General features: G+C 39.2%; 1 protein-coding gene across 3 annotated transcripts in view; it reads right to left on the reverse strand.

Moving 5' to 3' along the window:
* Positions 1-21,105, reverse strand: part of zyg11 (zyg-11 family member, cell cycle regulator) — a 66,156-nt gene that overhangs the window by 21,314 nt on the left and 23,737 nt on the right. For all 3 annotated transcript variants that reach the window (XM_043699173.1, XM_043699174.1, XM_043699175.1), the window contains exons 7-9: positions 9,006-9,105; positions 8,093-8,143; positions 5,427-5,588 (exon numbers count right to left, since the gene is read on the reverse strand). In XM_043699173.1, coding sequence (XP_043555108.1) covers positions 5,427-5,588; positions 8,093-8,143; positions 9,006-9,105 — 313 coding nt within the window. The remainder of the gene's footprint in view (positions 1-5,426; positions 5,589-8,092; positions 8,144-9,005; positions 9,106-21,105) is intronic.

A 21,105-nucleotide genomic window follows, 5' to 3' on the forward strand; every position in this document is an offset into this window, starting at 1 on the left:
AGAAACAGCTGGAGGCACTGGATAGTACAATGGCTGCAGGACCTGATAATGTTCCAGCAATGATACTGAAGACTTGCAATCCAGAATTTGCCACCCCGCTGGGCAAGATGTGGTCTAGTACTTTTACAACATGAGCATCTACCCAACAACACTGAAAATTGTCCAGGTACATCCTGTACAAAAAAGCAGGACAAATCCATCCCAGTCAATTACTGCCCCTTCAGTAAAAAGCGATGGAAGGGGTTATCAACACTCCTACCAAGCAGCAATTGCTTAGCAATAACCTATTCATTGATACCTCTTTTGGGCTCAGACAGGACCACTTAGCTCCTGACCTTGTTGTTACAACCTTGGTTCAAACATGAACAGCTGAATTTCAGAGGGTGACATCAAGGCCACATTTGACAGAATATGGCATCAAGGAGCACTTGCAAAACTGGAGTCAATGGGAACCAGGGGGCAAAACACACTGTGGATTAGGAGTCATACCTGACGAAAGAAAAACGGTTGTGGTTGTAGGAGGTCAGGAGTCTCAGCAGGAATTCTATAGAATAAGATCTTTGGTCCAACCATCTTCAGTTGCTTACATGGAGAGAAGAGCACAGCAGTTCAGGCAGCATCCAAGGAGCTTTGAAATCGACGTTTCGGGCAAAAGCTTTGCCCGAAATGTCGATTTCGAAGCTCCTTGGATGCTGCCTGAACTGCTGTGCTCTTCCAGCACCACTAATCCAGAATCTGGTTTCCAGCGTCTGCAGTCATTGTTTTTACCTACATGGAGGGAAGTCCATTGAAGGTCACTGGTTTGAACATCTGCACAAAGTTCAGCACCATCTGTGACCTTTCAGACACTAAAGCATTCAATGCTCAAGTGCACCAAGACCTGGATAACATCAGGCTTGGGCTGCCAAGTGGCAAGCAACAATCATACCTCATAAATGCCAGGCAACGGGAATCTTCAATAAGAGAGGACCTAACCATTGTCCCTTGATATTTAATGGTGTTACCATCACTGCATCCACCTCTAGCAACATCCTGGGGTAACCATTGACCATAAACTGAACTAGATTAACTATACAAATACAGTAGCTACTAGCATGCCTGGACATGCAGCGGAAGTAGGTTAAATTGGAGGCATTCAAGAGAGCATTAGATGATTATAGAGGAACCCAAATCATCCGAAGGACACGGGCGGGGAGTATTTCGTTTGGTCAATCGAATGCCGGATAACAGTTTAGCCAAGCATCGGGACCTTGTGATTTTGCCAGATTATTCGAATAAATCAAATGCGGATTTATCCCACATCCGTAAAAATGGTGTTTAGGGATGTGGGAGGAAAAGTCAGAAGATTGGCACTAGGTAATGGATTCAATGCAGGCACATTAGGCTGACCTCTTTTGCACTGTAACAATTTTGAGATTGTGAAGAGTAGGTCAGACGTTAGCAATGCTGTAGTGAATAACTCACCTCCCGACTCTCCAAAGGCTATTCACAAGGCACTTCTACAAAAACTAGGAGAAAGTGAGGACTGCAGATGCCGGAGATCAGAGCTGAAAAATGTGTTGCTGAGAAAGTGCAGCAGGACAGGCAGCATCCAAAGAGCAGGAGAATCGACGTTTCGGGCATAAGCCCTTCTTCAAAAACACCACCAACAACAACAGTCACCCTCAAGTTTCCCTCCAAGCCACTCACCCATCCTGCCTTGGAAACATAATCATTCCGTCATTGTCACTGGGTCAATAATCCTGGAATTCCCTCCCCTATTGTATTGTGGGTCTACCTACAGTAGATGGACTGCAGCAGTTCAAGGCAGCTCACCACCACCTACCTGAGGCAACTTAGGATGGACAATAAATGCTGGCCCAGTCAGACGCCCACAACCCATGATTAATTTAAATTACAGCAGTCTGAGTGTTCATTCATCAGTTTCCTGGATCAAAGAGCATTTATCTTATAATTAATTGAAAATGCCTTTTAAAAATCATTATTTAGATCTCTGATGGAATGCAGAAGCATCTTTCTTTTCGGAGAAAAAGAAACATACGTATGTGCAAGAAGGGATTCACTATGATAATACCAGAGGTGAAGGGCTTTAAAATATGACAGACTTCAAATCAACTTTTGTTGAAGTAAATGTTCCACTGATCAGTTAATTTGTTAGGTGCAGGACAAATTCAAAAACAATACCAAAGGGAACTGTTAGGAGAATTATTTTCAAGTAACTTGTAATTTGGTCACAGAATGTTCTATCAGAAACAACGTTGATGGCATGAGGAAAGTGAATAACTATCCGAAACAGAAAATTTAATAAGGTACAAGTGAGAGGTGGTGTGAACAACAAATCATTGTCATCACAAATATGGTGAACCAACCAAGATTCTTAAAACAAAAAGATAGATATGATTCCAACTAGTAAGTTTAAAATGGTAGTTGTTCTTTTGTTACCTTTCAAATAATATTTATATGTATAGCTTTATTAGACCAATATAATTTTCACTTGTGGTTACATGTTAATAGTCTAGCTGAAAATAAGAATAGGGAAGTATCAGAAGACTGTACAATTTTTTTTCCTTAACTTTTCCAAATTGTTTCACTTCATTAGAAGTTAGAATAAGCGAGTGAAGGTCTGGCCAAGAGTTATTAATTCAGGTAATTGACATTTGGGTGTTCACATATTTTACACTTAACATTCCATTCCGAAGAACACTTTCTGAAACTGAATTTTGATTTACCAAGAATAAAAGGGTCACTAGCTGCATCCAATCCAACGATTCTATTCCATGAAGCTAAGAAAAGCTGATAGCACATTCTGAAGAGAGCACTTCACCAATATGGGCAGTTTTCAGTTCTTTCCTCCATGTATTTTGTATTTATTTTTTTACAAATCATCTTTAATTATGAAGAAATATATATTATCAGTAGTTAAGACAATATAACATGGTGTTTGCACTGCCTTCTGAATGAAGAGAAAACATGGAGTATCCCATATACTCTCCAGTCAGTTGGGGGATGTCAGACCTTGGTTGTGTTAATTCAACACAGCCGAAAATGCGTAAGAAGATACAAATTAGAGTTTTCAAGAAGCACACAAACAGTTATCAAACTACTTACATTAGAAAAATAGTGGTGAAGGTGCTCTCAGTTGAATAAATCATCTGCAGATCTTCAGTTAATACATTAAATTGACTTCGGTGAATGTTAAACATTCCATTGTACTACCCAAAGATCAATGTATTCTTGTGATTTAGTGACATAGAGATGTACAGTCCAGAAACAGACCCTCTGGTCCAACCCATCCAGATATCCCAACCCAATCTAATCCCACCTGCCAACACCTGGTCCATGTCCCCCTAAACCCTTCCTACTCATTTACCTATCCAGATGCCTGTTAAATGTTGCAATTCTACTAGCCTACACTACTTCCTCCAGCAGCTCATTCCATACATGTACCACCCTCTGCGTGAAAAAGTGGCCTCTTAGGTCTCATATCTTTCCCCTCTCACCCTAAACCTATGCCTTCTAGTTCTGGACTCCCCGACCCCAGGGAAAAGACTTTGTCTATTTATATTATCCATGCCCCTCAATTTGAAAAATCTAAAATGAAATATTGAGACATGCCCTAGAACATCTAAAATAGGTAAGCAACTCCACATATATGAAGCTGCAGGAAAGACATAGCCGTGTAAATCCCTCAAAAGTCTTCTCTACTTGAAATAATACCATATGCAAGGTGCCATTGTTAGGTGCCTCCTACCAATGACAATCTGTACTAATAAAAAGTGCCCTGACCTACAGGAGCCAAAATACAATTCTTGCCTCTCAAGGAGAAACCGTTTGCGTCACTCAAATGTTTGTTCTAAGTAGCCTAAAGGAAACCGGAAATTGAATACAGAAGCCTTTGCTCACAGTTTATCAATATACATAAGACTATAGTGGCATAAGACTATAGTGAACAGGAATCTTACAATATTAACCCATTGCACTATGGCTACTACTTTCATGACTGTAGCTGATAAGAGATTTTATTGTACACAAGATTCAGTCGTGCTTGTAACTTCTAAGTGCATGCTGCAATCAAAAATTAGTCTTTAATGCATCAAACGTTTGAATAATCGGAAGCTACCAATAATCACTACCTAAAAGAAACATTAGAATTTGCAATGGGCCTGCAATTTCTATAGAGTATATTTCCAAGCTCTGTACCATTAGAGATGATGTATGGGAGAAGAGACCAGGCATTTTATCAAAGAAAGTAAAGTGACATAGGGACAGAAATTCAGCCCATATGGCTGCTCCACCATAAGATCATGATTGATCGAACATTTCAATGCCTTTCACATAAACTTTCCATAGAAATGTTTGATTATCAATGGCATAAAGGGACATCAACTTCGGAGTTTGATTTTTTTCTTATATACTGAGTTTGACTGAGCCTCCACAGCCCTCTGGGGTAGAGGATTTCCAAGATTGACCACCTGAATAAAAGTCCTAAATAGCACCCTCTTATTTTTAAAAATAAATGGATACCATTTCCCCCCACACCCCCACCCAGGTTCCAAACTTCACAACCACACAAAACATATTACCTGCATCGACCCTATCTATTCTGCAGTTATTCTGTAGGTTTCAATGAGATCACCTATCATTCTTTGAAATACAAGACAATACAGGCCCAGTTTGTCCAATTTCTCTTCATCAGTCAGTCCCGCCATTCATTCTAGGAATAAGTGTGGTGAATGTTCATTACTGTCCCTCAATGGGATTAATAATATCTTTCCTGTGGTAGGAGGAATCAAAACTACCCATAGGGGTGGCACAGTACCAGGGTCCCAGGTTCAATTCCAGCCTCGGGCAACTGACTGTATGGAGTTAGCACATTCTCCCAGTGGTCTGCGTGGGTTTCCTCCGGGTGCTCCGGTTTCCTCCCACAATCCAAAGATGTGCAGGTTAGGTGAATTGGCCATGCTAAATTGCCCATAGTGTTAGGGAAATGGGTCTGGGTGGGTTACTCTTCAGAGGGTCGGTGTGGACTGAAGGGCCTGTTTCCACACTGTAGGGAATCTAATCTAATCATACTATAGATGCAGTATAAACAAGCACCCATACAATGGAATTCAATACTTCAGGTCATTCATATACACAACCTGAAGACAATGCAATCTAGAATTAGAATTAGGTTTTATTGTCACATGTACTCAAGTACAGGGGTACCATGTAAAGTGTACAAAGTTGCCATTCTCCAGTGCCATCTTAGGTATGATGTGTAGGAGAAGCTAACCACAATGAGACCATGGCTCACTAAGGTGGCAGGTTGAGGCAAAGACAATATGGAAGTGCTCAACTTTTAATTAAAAGATCAGTGTGCAAAGAAACAACAAAAATGAGATAATATATTATCATTACATAATACATTTAAAAAACAAAATTACCTCTAGTACTTTCATAAATAATTCTAAGCCCTGATTTTCTATAAAGTGCTTGCAGGTGGTCGGAGATTCATCAGTCAAGTTCCAAAGTGCGCTTAGCGTAAACTTTAAAGTTGTATCAACCAGTGACAGGGTTGTCTTCTGCTCTACTATATGCAGCAGTTTCTAGAAAACAGAAAAAAATTTGTACGTAATCCAAAAGAGAGTGTTTTAGGTTATCCTTACTAACTTGCACACCAACTCACTATACTCATTAATACCAGGTTCCCATTCATTCACTCAACCTTTTACTAACCCATTATTTACTATAACATGGTTTCATTCATTCATAAAACCATGTTTTTAGTATATTTTACTATTACAATATAGACTAAAATTAAAACATCCCTTTCAACGCATTCACCTTAAACCCTTTCTAGATCAAAAGCTACCTCTGAATCAGCATCAATATTGTAAACAATACCATCCCCACCAAGTCTCCACGAAACACTAATATTAATCAGTCCTTACCAACTGTCTCTTCGACCTGAACAGATTACAAAACCACTAACAGTTTGCCCAATTTGTAAGTACTTGTTAAATATCTTTTATTTAGGCTATTATCCCGTTAACAAACTAACTGTTAAAACAATGCTTAGGTGGAATTACATGAATGAAAGAAACTCACACTAGCAAATAATAAACAAACTTCACAACCTAGCTGCAGTAATCAGTTTAGATTAGATTCCCTAAGTGTGGAAACAGGCTCTTCGGCCCAACCAGTCCACACCGACCCTCCGAAGAATAACCCACCAAGACCTATTTCCCCTCTGACTAATGCACCCAACACTAGGGGCAATTTAGCATTGCCAGTTCACCTGACTTGCACATCTTTGGACTGTGGGAGGAAACCCATGCAGACACGGGGAGAACGTGCAAACTCCACACAGACAGACAGTCGCCCGAACCTGGGACCCTGGTGCTGTGAGGCAGCAGTGCTAACCACTGAGCCATCGTGCCGCCCCCTTTATTCTTTTATTAAATGCAGGTATAATTTCTAACTTAATTAGAACATATAGGCATAGTTTGTTTTACTAACATTTACTAATTTAAAAGACAAAAAGGACTAACACTCCTAATTACACAAGCAGATCAGACAGACACTCTTAATCCTATCAGAAGTAGCAGCCAGCATTAAGCACATATTTTAACCATCTCCTGTCTCCTAGGATAGAAGCCCCTCAAACCTTTATGTCCTATAAAACAATGCAACTTCATAGTAATTGAATTTTGATACAAGTAAGAATTGTCTGTAATGAGGCTATTGTAAGAATTGCATTTCAGGATTCTATCACCACCTCAAACTTGTGTTATTGCAGTTGCTGAATGAAGAGGCTATTTTTTGCCACTCACCGATTTCGGTCATTATTTTAACATGATCCTTCAAGTCCCAAAACATTTTATGTAGCTATTGTGATGAGCAAAAAAAAATCTTGTAGTGGTAAAAAAAAATTTAAAAAAGCAAGACAGATAAAGGAGGGATCTGCAATCTCCAGTGAATCACCAATCTCTCAGCTAGATAGCCAACAGTTCAAAATATTAAAACTCTCACTTAGATGCTCCATTGTGACTCATCTGGTCAGCTAGAACTCTCCAATTGTATACTGGTGTGTAGAGCAACTTTTATAAATTGGAAGAGACAGATCTGCATTTTTTTAAAAATTATACTATTCCTCTCATTAGCTCAAGGTATCCCAAAATACTGTACAGGTAATAAAGAGTACTTCTGAAGTTTGATCATGGTTATAATGAATAGTATGCAGTTGAAAATTTGCTCACAGCAAGCAGTGTGGTAATAAAGTTTTGTGATATGAACAGAGGAATAAACGTTGGCCTAAACACAAGGACCTGCTGTTCTTCATTTTAAAAAAATATAACCATGGGATCTTTGAATCCAACCTGAGAATTTGGACGGAATCTTGTTCGGCTCCAACTGAAAGCATGCTGAGACTGGAGTCCTGGCAAATTGCAAGCTAGAGCTTGAAACTACACACTGGGGGTGCTGAGTTCAGTAGCATGAAAACTATGGAAAAACTTAGAGAGGTGAGGGGAGGTGGAAGAAGAGGAGAAGAGGGGTGGTGGAGAGAAAGAGGAGAGATTTTCAGTGTCCAGAACAAGTAGTAGGACAGAGTATGGAAAGGGTCAGGAATCTAACTTCAGGCACAGAAGATAAGGATACAACGATGAGAAGGGGGGCAGTCAATGTAAGACTGAAGGTGTTGTACATAAATGCATGCAACATATGAAACAAAGTAAACAAGCTTGTAGTCAGATTGAAGTTGGCAAGTACAATGTTGTGGGTATCAAAACTTGTAGCTGCAAAGGGATTAGGACTGGGAACTGAATATCCATGGATATATGTTCTATTGAAAAGGACAGACAGACAAGCAGAGGAGCTGTAATTGCCTTGTTAGTAAGAAATGAAATTAAAATTGACAACAATAAGTGAATAGGAGAGTCAGAAGGTGTAGAAGAACCTGTATTGGTAGATTTGAAGAACCACAAAGCAAAAAACGCATTAATTTATAGCAATATTATTTGTGTAAAGGAATAGAGTAATCCCATTATGTAGGAAATCAAAGATTTTTATTTAAAATTAGTATTGTAATGATAAGGAAAAGTAATGTTACCTTAACAATGAAGAGCTCTGTTCCAAGTTGAGCAGTTTGTTCTGTAGAAAGCTGCAAAAATGACAATAAATTGCAAATTTCCTTGTATAATTCATTGAAATTATGTTAAGACCACTTTATTTAGGATTTTGGACCAGAAAATGGCAAACAAAACTGCTTTAAACCCAGGAAACCGGAACACATTCTTGCAGTTTTGAAAACAAGTTACTGAAGCTCATTGAGAGTTGTATCTGTTGTAACTACAGCAAACTTTGTTTTAGCTGACACTCTTGATAATCCAGCAAAAACTATATACCTCAAATACCAGAACTTCACTGTATTATCGCAATTTCCCCAATGTCAGAGTAGTCAGTTAAGGGTGCGAGTGAAAAGGCTCTCTGCCAGTAAGTTTATTTAATGCAAAGTTGTATCAGTTGGTTATGCTATAAATAAAGCAAAGCAATGATGTGTATACCCCCTGCATTACATTTCTATTACTTATGGAAAAACACACTTAGATTGTGTGGATCTCTTGATCAACTGGAATAATTGATCAACCAGCACACTCCTGGCCACACAGGTGCCAGTTAATAAAAAGGTTTGCTTTACAACGTTGCCTTATTCAAGGAGTGGGAGACATGCTAGACAGACTGACAGTGTCTGTGTGTCTGGATAAAACTGCTCTGAGCAGAGTTTTGACTGATATCAACCAGTTGTATGGATTCTTTTTCAAAGGAATTCGGCATAGTACCAACTCCTTGCATTTCCTGTTGTTATTTTAGATTTCTAGGATCCTCAGTATTTGGCTTTAGACAGTTATGGCGGATGTCGAGAGAGAAAATGGATAACTGCAGTTTAGTAACAGGGTTGGGGTGGGGGGGGGTCAATTTCCACAAACAATTTGTACTTTATTAATGCAAACATCATAATATACCTTTGCTGCCAAAATAGAGATAATAGCCACTGCCATCCTTTGCATGTTCTGATCTTCATGGTTACAAAGCCATTGCATTACTAATTTGGCAGCCTCAAACCTGTAAAACCAAAATAAGTCAATATTGACATTTTGCCTACACGTTTATAAATGCAAGTGTATTGTAGCATTACAAGGTCGAGTTGTACAAATGACAAAAATTTTTAAAAAGGTACAGCTACAGTACATACTCCACATTTTTGTGGTGATCACACAGCACATTCTTTTTTAAACTTTCCTCAGTTGTACAGTTTCTTCCTGCTGCTTTCCTTGCTCAGTTTCTTGTACTGTTCATTATTTCACTCTGTAAAGTGGGGGTGGTGGTGGGGGAAAGAGTGCCACTGGTCTCCATTTTCTCATACGTTCACAATTCCTCAAGAAGTTTAAACATTTAATTATAAACTTATTAAACAGATCTCTTATGTTAATTCTTATTTCACGGGTAATATTCCAACTATTTCACAGACTGTCATTTTAAAATTATTTGAAATTACTCGACAGCCAGCCAAAATGCTTCATTTTGAAAAACAAAAGTAATGATCAAGCTTCAAACCATTTTGTTTTCTCGTTTCCCTGATCTCGAAGCTTTATGTCTGCAGAGATTTGAATAACGTTTCCAAGAAAGCAAGATACCTATTATGAAAGGAAATGGGTTCAGAATTTCCTTCCCTGTGCAGTGTCTAAAAATAGAAACAAGGAGCAAAAGTAGGGGACTCAGCTCTTTGAGCATTACTCTGCCATTTATGATGATCATGGCTTATCAGATTTTAACCTCAATTCTACATTCCAAAGATTCCGCATCTATTGCCTTTTGAGGAAGGGAATTCCAAAGATTCTCAGCACTCAAAAAAATTTTCCTTGTATCGCTCTTACACACGATTCCTAATTTTTAAATTTATGACCCCTAGTTCCACATTCTCCTCCAAGAGGAAACATTCTTACCTGGTCATTCAGGGTTCTCTAGGTTTCAAGCAAGTCACTTGTGATACTAAACTCCAGAGAATGCACCTTAGCCTGTCACACCTTTCTTCATAAAGCTATCCACTTACTCCAGATATTAGTCTAATAAACCTTCTCTGAAGTGCTTCCAATGCATTAACATCCTTCTGCAAGTATGCTCATCATTCCCGTTCCCCCTTCAGTTGAAGCAAAACACTGAGACACAGTAGTTTTACCTTCCTTTCTCTCCAGTGCCTGGAGAGGGGGTGAGGGTGAGAGCGAGAGCGAGATCGCCCATGTGCACAGGGACATGGGTTCCCAGTCTTCTCTCGAATTATATAGTCAATGAACTATATAGTCATTTTACAGGAAGGAGCATCCAGATAAGGCCACATACATATTAATTGGGTGACCATTACAAACAACAAAGTATCGATAGTAGATACCAGGCCTTTTACTGTTATACAATGAAGGTTCTTAACCTTGTTAACCGGATTCATACAAAAGGATACTTTCCCCCTTGTTAGCTGACCTTGCATACTGAATGCTTCCAATATTGTTAAATGGCTCTACATAATGACTGCTTTTCCACCTTGTTAACCTATTACCCTTGCCTCCAGCACCCCACTGTTAACCGCAAGTTCTGGTCTGATCTGAGTCACGCTCAGCTAAACCTCTTGTTTCACAAAACTCAGAACTTAACTCTTTCCCTGCCTGCTTTTCCCCTGTACACATTCTCATATTAACCAGTAGTGTGCACGGTACTCCAGGCATAGTCTCAGAGTCTTTCTAGTTCACTCTAGATGAGGATATTAGACAAGATTGCCAACTTATAGCCTTGAAGTAACATGTAGCCCCAGATAGCTGGCCTATAAATCCCAAGCATAGCAATCCAGATTTGGTGGATTGGCCATTCTTAATTTCCCATAGTGTCCAGGAATGTGCAGTCCAGGTAATTTAGCCATGGGAAGTGTAGGGTTACTAGGATGGGCTGGGGAGTTGGGTGGCTAGTTCTGGGTGGGACACTCTGAAGGTCAGTGTGTAATGGCCTGCTTTCATACTGTAGTATTCTATGATTAGATCGCTATTGAAGTAAAAAGTGAACTTGGCTTTAGGATCACTGTGTAGAATCAATTTGGGTGATACCCCTAACAGTAGCTACAAATCAGAACATAAATCAACAAGTCATTTGGCTTATAAGAAAAGTATTACAATAATGATAGGCAATTTTCAATTTCTTAGTGAAAGAATCAAATTGGCAGAAAGTAGCTTTGAGGAGGAGTTTGTAGAGTGCAGTCAGGACCATTTCTTCGAGCAATATGATCAGGAACAAACAAGGGAACAGGCTGTTAATGTGCAATAAGAAAGGATTAAATGATCGCATAGTAAAAAGAATTTTATAGGCAAGTTCAGTCATAAATGATTGTTTTGCCATATTTAGTTAGGGGATACCATCGCAATGTCACTGGATGAGTAATCCAGAACCCCAAGATAAGGACAGGTTCAAATCCCACCACGGAAGATAAAGAAATTTAAATTCAATAAAATTCAGAACAAAAAGCTAGTATAATGGTATCAATGTAACCATTGCAATTTAAAACAAAGCATCTCATTTGTCAATGTCCTTGAGGTAGGCAAACTGGTATCTTTACCAGGCCTGGTCTACGTGAGACACCAGATCTACAATAAAGTTGGTGACTTTTAGGAATGGGCAATAAATCCCCTATCACATGACCAATTTTGTTTTAAAAAGTTGGAGGGTGAGATATAACAAAGGAAGTTATAAAAGGCATGAAGAGAATAAAATAGGAAAGGCAAGATGGTAAAGAAGCAACGTAGAACATTTAAGGAAATTTTTCACAACTCCCAACTATTTCTTTCTTGATGGAATATATATTCCACAAGATTTTTATCCATGTCAAATCCATGGATATAACTAAGAAAATTAAGGACAATTTCAAATTCAAAGAAAATGCATACAATGTTGCAGTAGATTAAGAACACATTACAGCCAAGAATGCTGAAGAAAAACAAAAGGTTAGAATGAACAATCAGCATGTTAAAAAAACAGACAGTGAGGGCATCAAGTGCATAAGAGAGACCAACCAAAGTCAGCTTCGATCTCAGAGGACAACACTAGAAAACTTATAATAGGAATCAGGAAAAAGGCAGACTCTGAAATATATCGTATTTTATCATTAGGACAAGAATCAAATAAAACATGTCATGCAATAGTTTAAACAAAAAAAATCAAGAGGCAAAAGGAAGCTTGAACTGGACCGGATGTCCTGAATCTTTAGACCTTAAAAAGTGGTGATAGAGATAGTGAATACATAGTTGCAATTTTCTGTAAATTCACTAGATTGTATAAAAGTTCTAAAAAGGATTGGGAACCTCCAAATGTAACATCGCTATTCAAGAAAAAAAAAATCTAGGAGGTATTTAGCCGAGCATTTGCTAAATGAGAAAAGACTAGAATCCATTATTAAAAAGAGTTAATAGCAGGACATGTAGAAGATCATAACACAGTCAGTTTTGTGAAAGGAAAATAGTGTGTCATGAAATGACAAGAGGAGGGAATGAGAAAGTATTGAGCCTTAAAACTTGTCCTTAAACATTTAGACTAAAATGTAATTTTGAAACATCGAACACATTTGCTGCACACGAGAAAAGAGACAGGCAGGGAGGGTAAGACAATTAAGAACATTTGCCTTAACATCAGTGAATCTGTATAAACAGGACACCGAGTGATAACATTACGGCTGTTCCTTTGTGAATTAATAACAATGTTTGAATCTTACCTCAAAATGAAACTCTATATGAATTAACTTCTTTCTTGAATTATTGTCCTTCACCATTATCTGTCCAGTTCAGAACATGCCGTGCTTTTATTAACTTGGTGTTTGTGATAGTACAGCCTTTGTAAACGTGTGTATAAAGGTAGTCTATTTGAGATAGTACAACAGAGTAGCCTGCCAGGGCTCTTAAAGAACTGATGTTCTACTCTCCTAGATTATTAGAATGCAGTTAGTTTAGCTTATATGTGTTATGTTTTAACAGTGATGTTATTAATAAGTAAAAGGGGATTAAAACTAAAAACTGTCTGTAAGAGTTTTTTTTATTCCAGATCACCAAAGAGTACGATCTCTGGGATGAGCCATGAGAGGCTTACAGGTTGAATTCACAAGGGATTCCCTGGGCAGTCTCAAATCTGAACTTTACCAAGTGTATGACAGATTTATTATAACTCTGAGGATGAAACAAGCAGGATGGACAAAGGGGAACCAGTAAATGTGGCGCGTTTCAATTCCAAGAAACACTACATAAAATATGCCATACAAAAATGTATTACACAATAAGAGCATGGAGAAGTTACATAGTAGAAAGAGGAGAAATTAAGTAACAGGGAACGGAGTTAAAATAAATGGTTATTTTTAGCTTGGCAAACTGTAAAGCAAAAGACTACCCTAAAGTCATAATGAAAGAGTTCAGATACAGACATCCAGAGAAAAAATGGTCTTGGAGTAATTAATTTGATTAATGTTAAGGGAGACCTAAAGGGTCTAGTTTATAAAGGAGTGAAGTATTGAAGGAGAACAGTATTCTCCTTCTGCTGTGTGTGAAGTCAGACAATTCCAGTGCTAGGACCAGAAAAAGTGTGCAGGAAGTACTTCCAGCAGCTTCTCCTGGAAACCTAGTTTGGAGTTGTAGAAGCAACTGGAGACACTGCAAGACAGAGAGGATTTTGAATAGCATGTCACTCTGTAGGTTAAGAATTCACAGGTTAGTTAGTTGGGGGGGGGGGGGGGGGGGGGTGGAGAAAGAGTGGGGAGGTCAGGGGAAAGAGAAATGGATGACCACCAGGCACAGTAACAAGTCTAGGCAAGCATTGTGGGAGTCTCCTATCATGATAATCGGTGTGGACTTATTGGGCCGAAGGGTCTGTCTCCACACTGCAGGGAATCTAATCAAACCATTCCCTAGCAAAAGGAGGGATCTACTCAAAGTAGCAACAGCCAAATTTGTTGTACCATAGTTGGTTGTGTTGAACAGGAGAGGAGAAAAAGTGTAGAAAGGCTATAATAATAGGGGATCAAATCATAAGGGGAATAAATAGACATAGCACAATGACTCAGTAGTTAGCACTGTTGCCTCACTGTGCCAGGGAGCCGGGTTCAATTGCAACTTCAGGCAACTGTGTGAAGTTTACACATTATCCCAGGGTCTGCATGGGTTTCCTCCTCAATCCAAAGATGTGCAGGTTAGGTGAATTGGTCATCCTAAATCATCCATAGTGCTCAAGGATGTGTAGTTTAGGCGCATTATTCAGGGGTAAATATAGACCAATAGGGTAGGGGAAAGGGTCTGGGTGTGTTACTCTTCAGAGAGTCAGTGGGGACCTGTTAGGCCAAAGGGCCTGTTTCCACATTGTAGGGATTCTATGGGCAGCACGGTGGCTCAGTGGTTAGCACCAGGATCTCAGGTTCGATTCTAGCCTCGGGCAACTGGCTGTGTGGAGTTTGCACATTCTCCCAGTGTCTGCATGGGTTTCCTCTGGGTGCTCCAGTTTCCTCCCACAGTCCAAAGATGTGCAAGTCAGGTGAATTGGCCACGCTAAATTGCTCATATAGTGTTTAGATGCATTAGTCAGAGGGAAATGGGTCTGGGTTGGTTACTCTTCAGAGGGTTAGTGTGGACTTGTTGGGCCAAAGCGCTTGTTCCACACTATGGAGCATCTAATCTAAATTTCATGGCTGCAAAATGAGACTCTGGGTTGGCATGTTGTCTCCCAAGTGCTAGGGTCAATGATGTCTCAGTGTGGCTATAGGACATTATGAATTGGGAAGGTGAACAGCCAGTGGTCATGGCACTCATTGGTACCAACAACATACCAATTTTTCTAAAAAAAAAAGTGGTGCTAAAAACAGAATGTAAGGAACAAGGAAGCAAGTTAAAAATTAGGGCCTCAGAAGTAGCAATGTGTTAATCAGAGTAGAAATAGGAGGATATATTAGATGAATACATGGCTGAACAAATGGTACAAGGGGAGAGTTTCAGATTTCTGGGGGAGGTAGGTCCTGCACACGATATACAGATTGCACCCAGGAAAGATCAGAACTGATGTCTTAAGGGGAGACTTTGCTAGTGTGTTATTTCACTACAGGCAGCTCACTAGGACAAATCCCAGAATGGTAGCCTTATGAGACAAAATTAAACAGGTTGGGGCTCTACTCATTGAAATTACGAAGAAGGAGAGTAGATCTCCTTGAAACATATAGGATTCTCAAGGGGCTTAACGGAGTAAATGCTGAGGATATTTCCTCTCATGCCAGACTCTAGGAACAGAGGGCATTCTCTCATAATTAATGGTGTCAATTTAAGGCTAAGAGATGGAGGAATTTTCTGTCAGAGGTTGAGTGCGTTTGGATCTCCTTGCCACAGAAAATTGAAGGGAAGAAAATGTGATATCTCCAAGTTTGCCGATGACACTAAGCTGGGTGGGAGGGTGAACTGTGAGGAAAATCGTAAAATCATAGAATCCCTAAAGTGTGGAAACAGGCCCTTCAGCCCAACAAGTCCACACCAACCCTCTGAAGAGGATCCCACCAGACTCATTCCCCTACCCTGGATCAGTGGTGCTGGAAGAGCACAGCAATTCAGGCAGCATCCAGCACCACTGATCCAGAATCTGGTTTCCAGCATCTGCAGTCATTGTTTTTACCTCATTCCCCTACCCTATTACTTTACGTTTTCCCTGACTAATGCACTTAACCTACACATCCCTGAAAGCTATGTGCAATTTAGCATAGCCAATTCACCTAACCTGCACATCTTTAGATTGCGGGAGGAAATCTGAGTACCCAGAGGAAACACAGAGCCATGGGGAGAATGTACAAATTCCACACAGACAGTTGCCAGAGACTGGAATTGAACCTGGGTCCCTGGTGCTGTGAGGCAGCAGTGCTAACCACTGAGCCACCGTGCCATCCCAGTTGTTTGCAGAGATGCTTCAATGCAATTTAGACCAGTTGAGTAAGCAGGCAAATGCGTGCAAGATAAAAGTATAATGTGGATATAGATGAGGTTATCCACTTTGGATTTCCTAAATGGCAATAGATTAGGAAATCTATTGACCTGGGTATCCTTGCACACTAGTCATTGAAAGCAGGCAACAGGCAGTGAAGGCAGCAAATGGCATGTTGGCCTTAATAGTGAGAGGATTTCAGTACAGGAGCAGGGATGTCTTGTTTCACCGAGCCCCTGTACAACTGTAACAATTTCTGGAGTATTATGTGCAGTTTGGTCTCCTTACCAGAGGATGGATGCTCTGGCTATGAGGGAAATGCAGCAAAGATTTACTGATTCTTCGGATGGAGGTCAGACATATGAAGCAGACTGGACTAGTTAGGACTATATTCATAGGAATTAAGAAGAAGAAAGAAGAATCTCAAAAACCTATAAAATTCTAATAGGAGTGTACAGAGGAAAGACAGCAAAGATGTTGCCAATGACCAGGGAGTCCAGAACAAGGGATCACTGCTATTTAGGACTGAGAAAAAGGAGAAATTGCTTCATTCAGACTGGTAAGCCTTTAGTATTCTATGCCACAGGAAGTGGTTTAGATTAAAACCTTGAATATTTAAGGATATAGATTTTGTTCTTTGTGCTAAAGGCATTAAAGAATATGGGAGAAAGTGGGAACAGGCTATTGAATTGGATAATCAGCCATGATCACACAGAAAGCAGAGCAGGCTTGAAGGGTCAAATAGCCTACTGCTGCTCTTACTTTCCCTGTTTCGATGGAACTAGCAGGTGTAATGAGGTCGGTCAAGTGGACCTCAAGGAGTTCCCTGATTGGTCCAGATTAATAGCCTCTGTTTTCAAGTTGAAGACATGTACAGGAGCGGGAGCTGTTTTGAACTGAGAGCTTACAAGTGTCTGTGTATATGACTAGATGGTCAAGACAAAGTGCTCTGGAAAATTGAAAATATTTACATCTGGCAGTGAAATGCATACCTGAGTTTCGGTTGCTGTTTTGACAACTATTTGAATTTGACTAATCAGTTGAAACATTATGCCCCAGGAAACTAAAACCCAGTTGCTTTTGAATTTATTGTTTTGCCAACATTGAAACAGTGAGATGATCCAATCTTGGAGGTGTAAAAATGCAGACATTTTGAAAACTGGAGAAACAGAACTGCCATTGACACAGAAATGCATGGATGCCAGACATCCTCCTCTCCAAGAAATTAGGAAACAATCAAAAAGGTAGCTTTTCATATATAACATACTCACAGTAAGAAAGACGATGACCCAGGGAGATCCTCAGCCAGAAGAAAAACACAGAAGATGACAGTAGCGGTGTATGTTTGAAATTATAGTTGATGTAATTTTAATAAATGTCTAACTGGAACAGTATATTGTTAGAGTTGGAGACAGATAAAAAGCATTTAAGAGCAAGGGGGCTTAAAATTGCGAATAGTTGTTTAATGTACATTTTTGGTGTTAAAAAAATAAATTGATGTTATTTTCTTTAACTGGTGGAATCTGAGTGTTCTCGGTCATTCATATTTTAAAAGATAACAAGGCAAGGTGAGCTTTTCTGGGTGTTTGGTTTAATTAACAGAGGGTTCACGTTGGTGTTGTCACACCCCAATCAAGGTGACCTGGCTGATAGATAAAAACAGGAGTGTCAAGAAAAAAAAAAGAGTTAGACATCCTGTTCATTCAGACCTGGCTCTTAGGGAGCTGGATCAGTGTCGATGTTAAGATAAAGGAGAACAGTAATGGAATACTGCCCTCTGTGGAGTAATTTTAATGGGGTGCCACAAGGAGTGCTGGGACCTCAACTATTTATAATCTATATTAACAACTTGAATGATAGGCTTGAGTGTATTGCAGCCAAATTGGTAGCTATTAGAAAAAGGCAGTTCAGAAAGCAAGTTAAGAGTTGGATTTTCTCAGTTTAAAAAAAGGCACAAGGGCACTGGATGCAGAAATTCTATCCCTTTTTCCAAAATATGGTACTTTGCATTTTCCCATCAGTGGAAGGAAAACTTTACCTCAGCAGGGCTATTTAACTTAGTACAGAGTTCAAACATACCCCCATTTTGGCCTCAGCAAACATAAATGCTCTCAAAGTACGATATACATCTGTTTAATTGCTATGATATGAAGATTAAATTCTTTGCTCTTTGACCAAAATGAAAGGCCTGCAGCTGCACTTTTGGATTGCTTTGATTGTTAGGTCATCTCATGTAAGGTAGAAAAGATAAAGCATTAGCATTGTTCATGCAGTTTCAACAGTGATTGTCATGAATGTTTGGCTGAGTTTTAAACCAATAATCTTAAGAACTGGAATACAGAGTTCACAGATTGTCAATTTAAAGAGGCTATTGAAGGATTAACTATCTTGAAATAAACTTCTTCTGTTCAGATAGCATTTATGAGAGATTAACCAGGTGAATTTAAAAACTGACTGGTTGACACAGATGTATGGTGTATGGGTGAAAGCAGTATTAAGCTGTCTCAAATTTTCTTTAAAATCACTAAATGGCTCAAGATCTGTCCATGGTGGATACTGGCCATGGGACTATAAAGGCAACAACGAAGGGTATGAGGCAATGGAGTATGGAAGATGTGAGGGGTGAGTGTTTGAGAACACAACCGCTTGTAAACAATTGAGATAAATTCCCAAAAGAACTGAGGCAAATTGTTAGAAGGCCCACCAAGGCACTTGTCCACCTCCATGACTCCACCTTCTATGGATTGACAAGCTCAACTGACTGTGCACCCCTGAACTAAAATTTCTGAACACATTTTACTATAATGTGAACCATGACTTTGCTAATGAAAGTATGACCACAAGGGTCTACAAAAGAAAATGGATACGTTAAAAAAAAGTGAGCAAAAATAAACTGTTAGATATAGTTCAGTGTTGGAAAATATGAGCTTGTCCACTTTATTAAGTAATATTCTATTTTTCTATTCCTCTAAAGAGCAATTGCTGGGGTCTTGGGCGTCCTTCTACTTGAATGATAAGAGGTTAACATGCAGGTCCAGCAATTAGTTTGGAAAAGCAAACAGAATTTTAACATTTATAATGAGCAGAAGAATTATAATTGAGGGAGAGATGTTACTACAGGAAATTGGTGAAATTGCCCTTGTAGTAGTTCATAAAATGGGATATATTTGCATTGGAGGCATTTCAAAAGAACATTCCACGGATGAAGAGGCTGTTGTGTGAAGAAAGGTGCAAATCTATAGTTTAGAAGAATGATGGAAAATATTCTCTAGCGTCTTCCCTATCATAAGACCATAAGACATAGGAGTGGAAGGAAGGCCATTCAGCCCACTGGTGGCATCTAGAATTGGGGGCATTTTCAAAATAAGGAGTATCTCATTTACTATGAGTGTGGAACATATAAAGAATTTCTTCTCTCAGAAGGTCTTTAGATTTGAATTTTCTTCAAAAAGCAGCAGCAACTGAATATATTTAATGACCCAAGTTAGACAGAGCTTTTAATCAGCAAGTTAAGAGTTTAGGATTGTGAAGGTCAAACAGGAACGTAGAGTCAAGAGCACAATCAGATGAGCCATGATCACAGTGAATAGCAGGACATGCTTAAAGGATCGAATGGCCTACTCTGGCTCCTATTTATTATGTTATGGTCTCTCACCCCAAGTAGTTATTAATTTTGTCATTTTTTCTTCCTTATCTTGTAGATGCGAATTACAAAATTGTACATGACTCTCAACAATAATATACTCAGCACTCAAATCGTAAAAGTGCTTTACTTCTGCTATGTATATAGACACTATGGTTTTTGATTATGACAGAAGAATGCTTTGCAACATAAATAGATTGAAGAAAGTCACAATAATCTGTACAGAATTCTCAGTCAGTCAACCTCCACTCAAATAATGCCTTCAGTTCGGTGCACTACATGAGGAAGAATGTGGAACATATGGAAAGCAGTAGGTCATTCAGCCCCTCAAACCTGTTCCACTATTCAATAAGATTGGTCAGTGGCCCAACTCCAAATATCTCCCTTTGGTCTATATCCCTTAAATTTTGTTAAGCAAAAAGCAATATCTATCTCAGGTTTAAAGTCAAGAACTGATCCAGTATCTACTGCCGTTAGTAGAAGAGAACTTCAAATGTCCACTACCTTTTGTGTACAGAAATGCTTCCTAACATCTCACCTGAACAGTCTTGTTGTGATGTCTCAGATTATGCCCCCTAGTTCTAGAATCCCCAACCATGGAAATAGTTTATTTTTATCAACCCTGTCTTTTCCTGTTAATATCTTGAAGACTGTGATCAGATCACTCCTCCACTTTCTAAATTCTGGAGAAATTTGTATAATCTCTTCTCATAAAACTTAACCCCTGAAGTCCAGGTATCAATCTTGTAAACCTAAGTTGTACTCACTCCAAGGCCAATATATCCTTCTTAAGGTGCAGTGCCCAGATCTGCTCACTGTACTCCAAGTGGGGTTTAACCAGCATTTGTACAGCTGCAGCTTAATTTCTGCATTCTTGTACTCCAGTCCTCCAGATATAAATCTAGCAATCCATTAGTTTTCTTGTTTCATTTCCACACCTATTTGTGACATTTTAAAGATTTACATACCTGAACCCTCAAGTCTCTTCCGACATCCACTTTACAGCACCCAGAAACTACCATGATCTATCATTTTCAGTCCAAAATGAATAACTGCACACTTGCTTATACTTAACTCTATTACTGCAGTTTTGCCCATTCACTTAATCTATCAATATCCCTTCCCCAAATATGCTATCATATACACTGGCTACAATGCTGCCTAACCTTCTGTCATCGTGAGGTATTAAGAATGTGCAGAAAAATCATGAGTTATTCCATGGTTGAGAAACTTCAATTACATGGAAAAATTTGGATTGTTCTCCTTGGAGAAGGGATGATTGAGGAGCAATTTGATAGTTAGTCAAAATCATGAGGAGTCTGGACAGAAAAGGTAATGGGAAATCATTTAATTGATGGAAGCAGAGAGAACCAGAGGGCACAAATCATTGATTTCCCCATGAGCAACTTATTGAGCGAAAATCTCAACTGGACTCAAACTAAATACAGCGACAA

The sequence above is a fragment of the Chiloscyllium plagiosum genome, chromosome 11, assembly GCF_004010195.1.
Source record: "Chiloscyllium plagiosum isolate BGI_BamShark_2017 chromosome 11, ASM401019v2, whole genome shotgun sequence".
NCBI lineage: Eukaryota > Metazoa > Chordata > Chondrichthyes > Orectolobiformes > Hemiscylliidae > Chiloscyllium > Chiloscyllium plagiosum.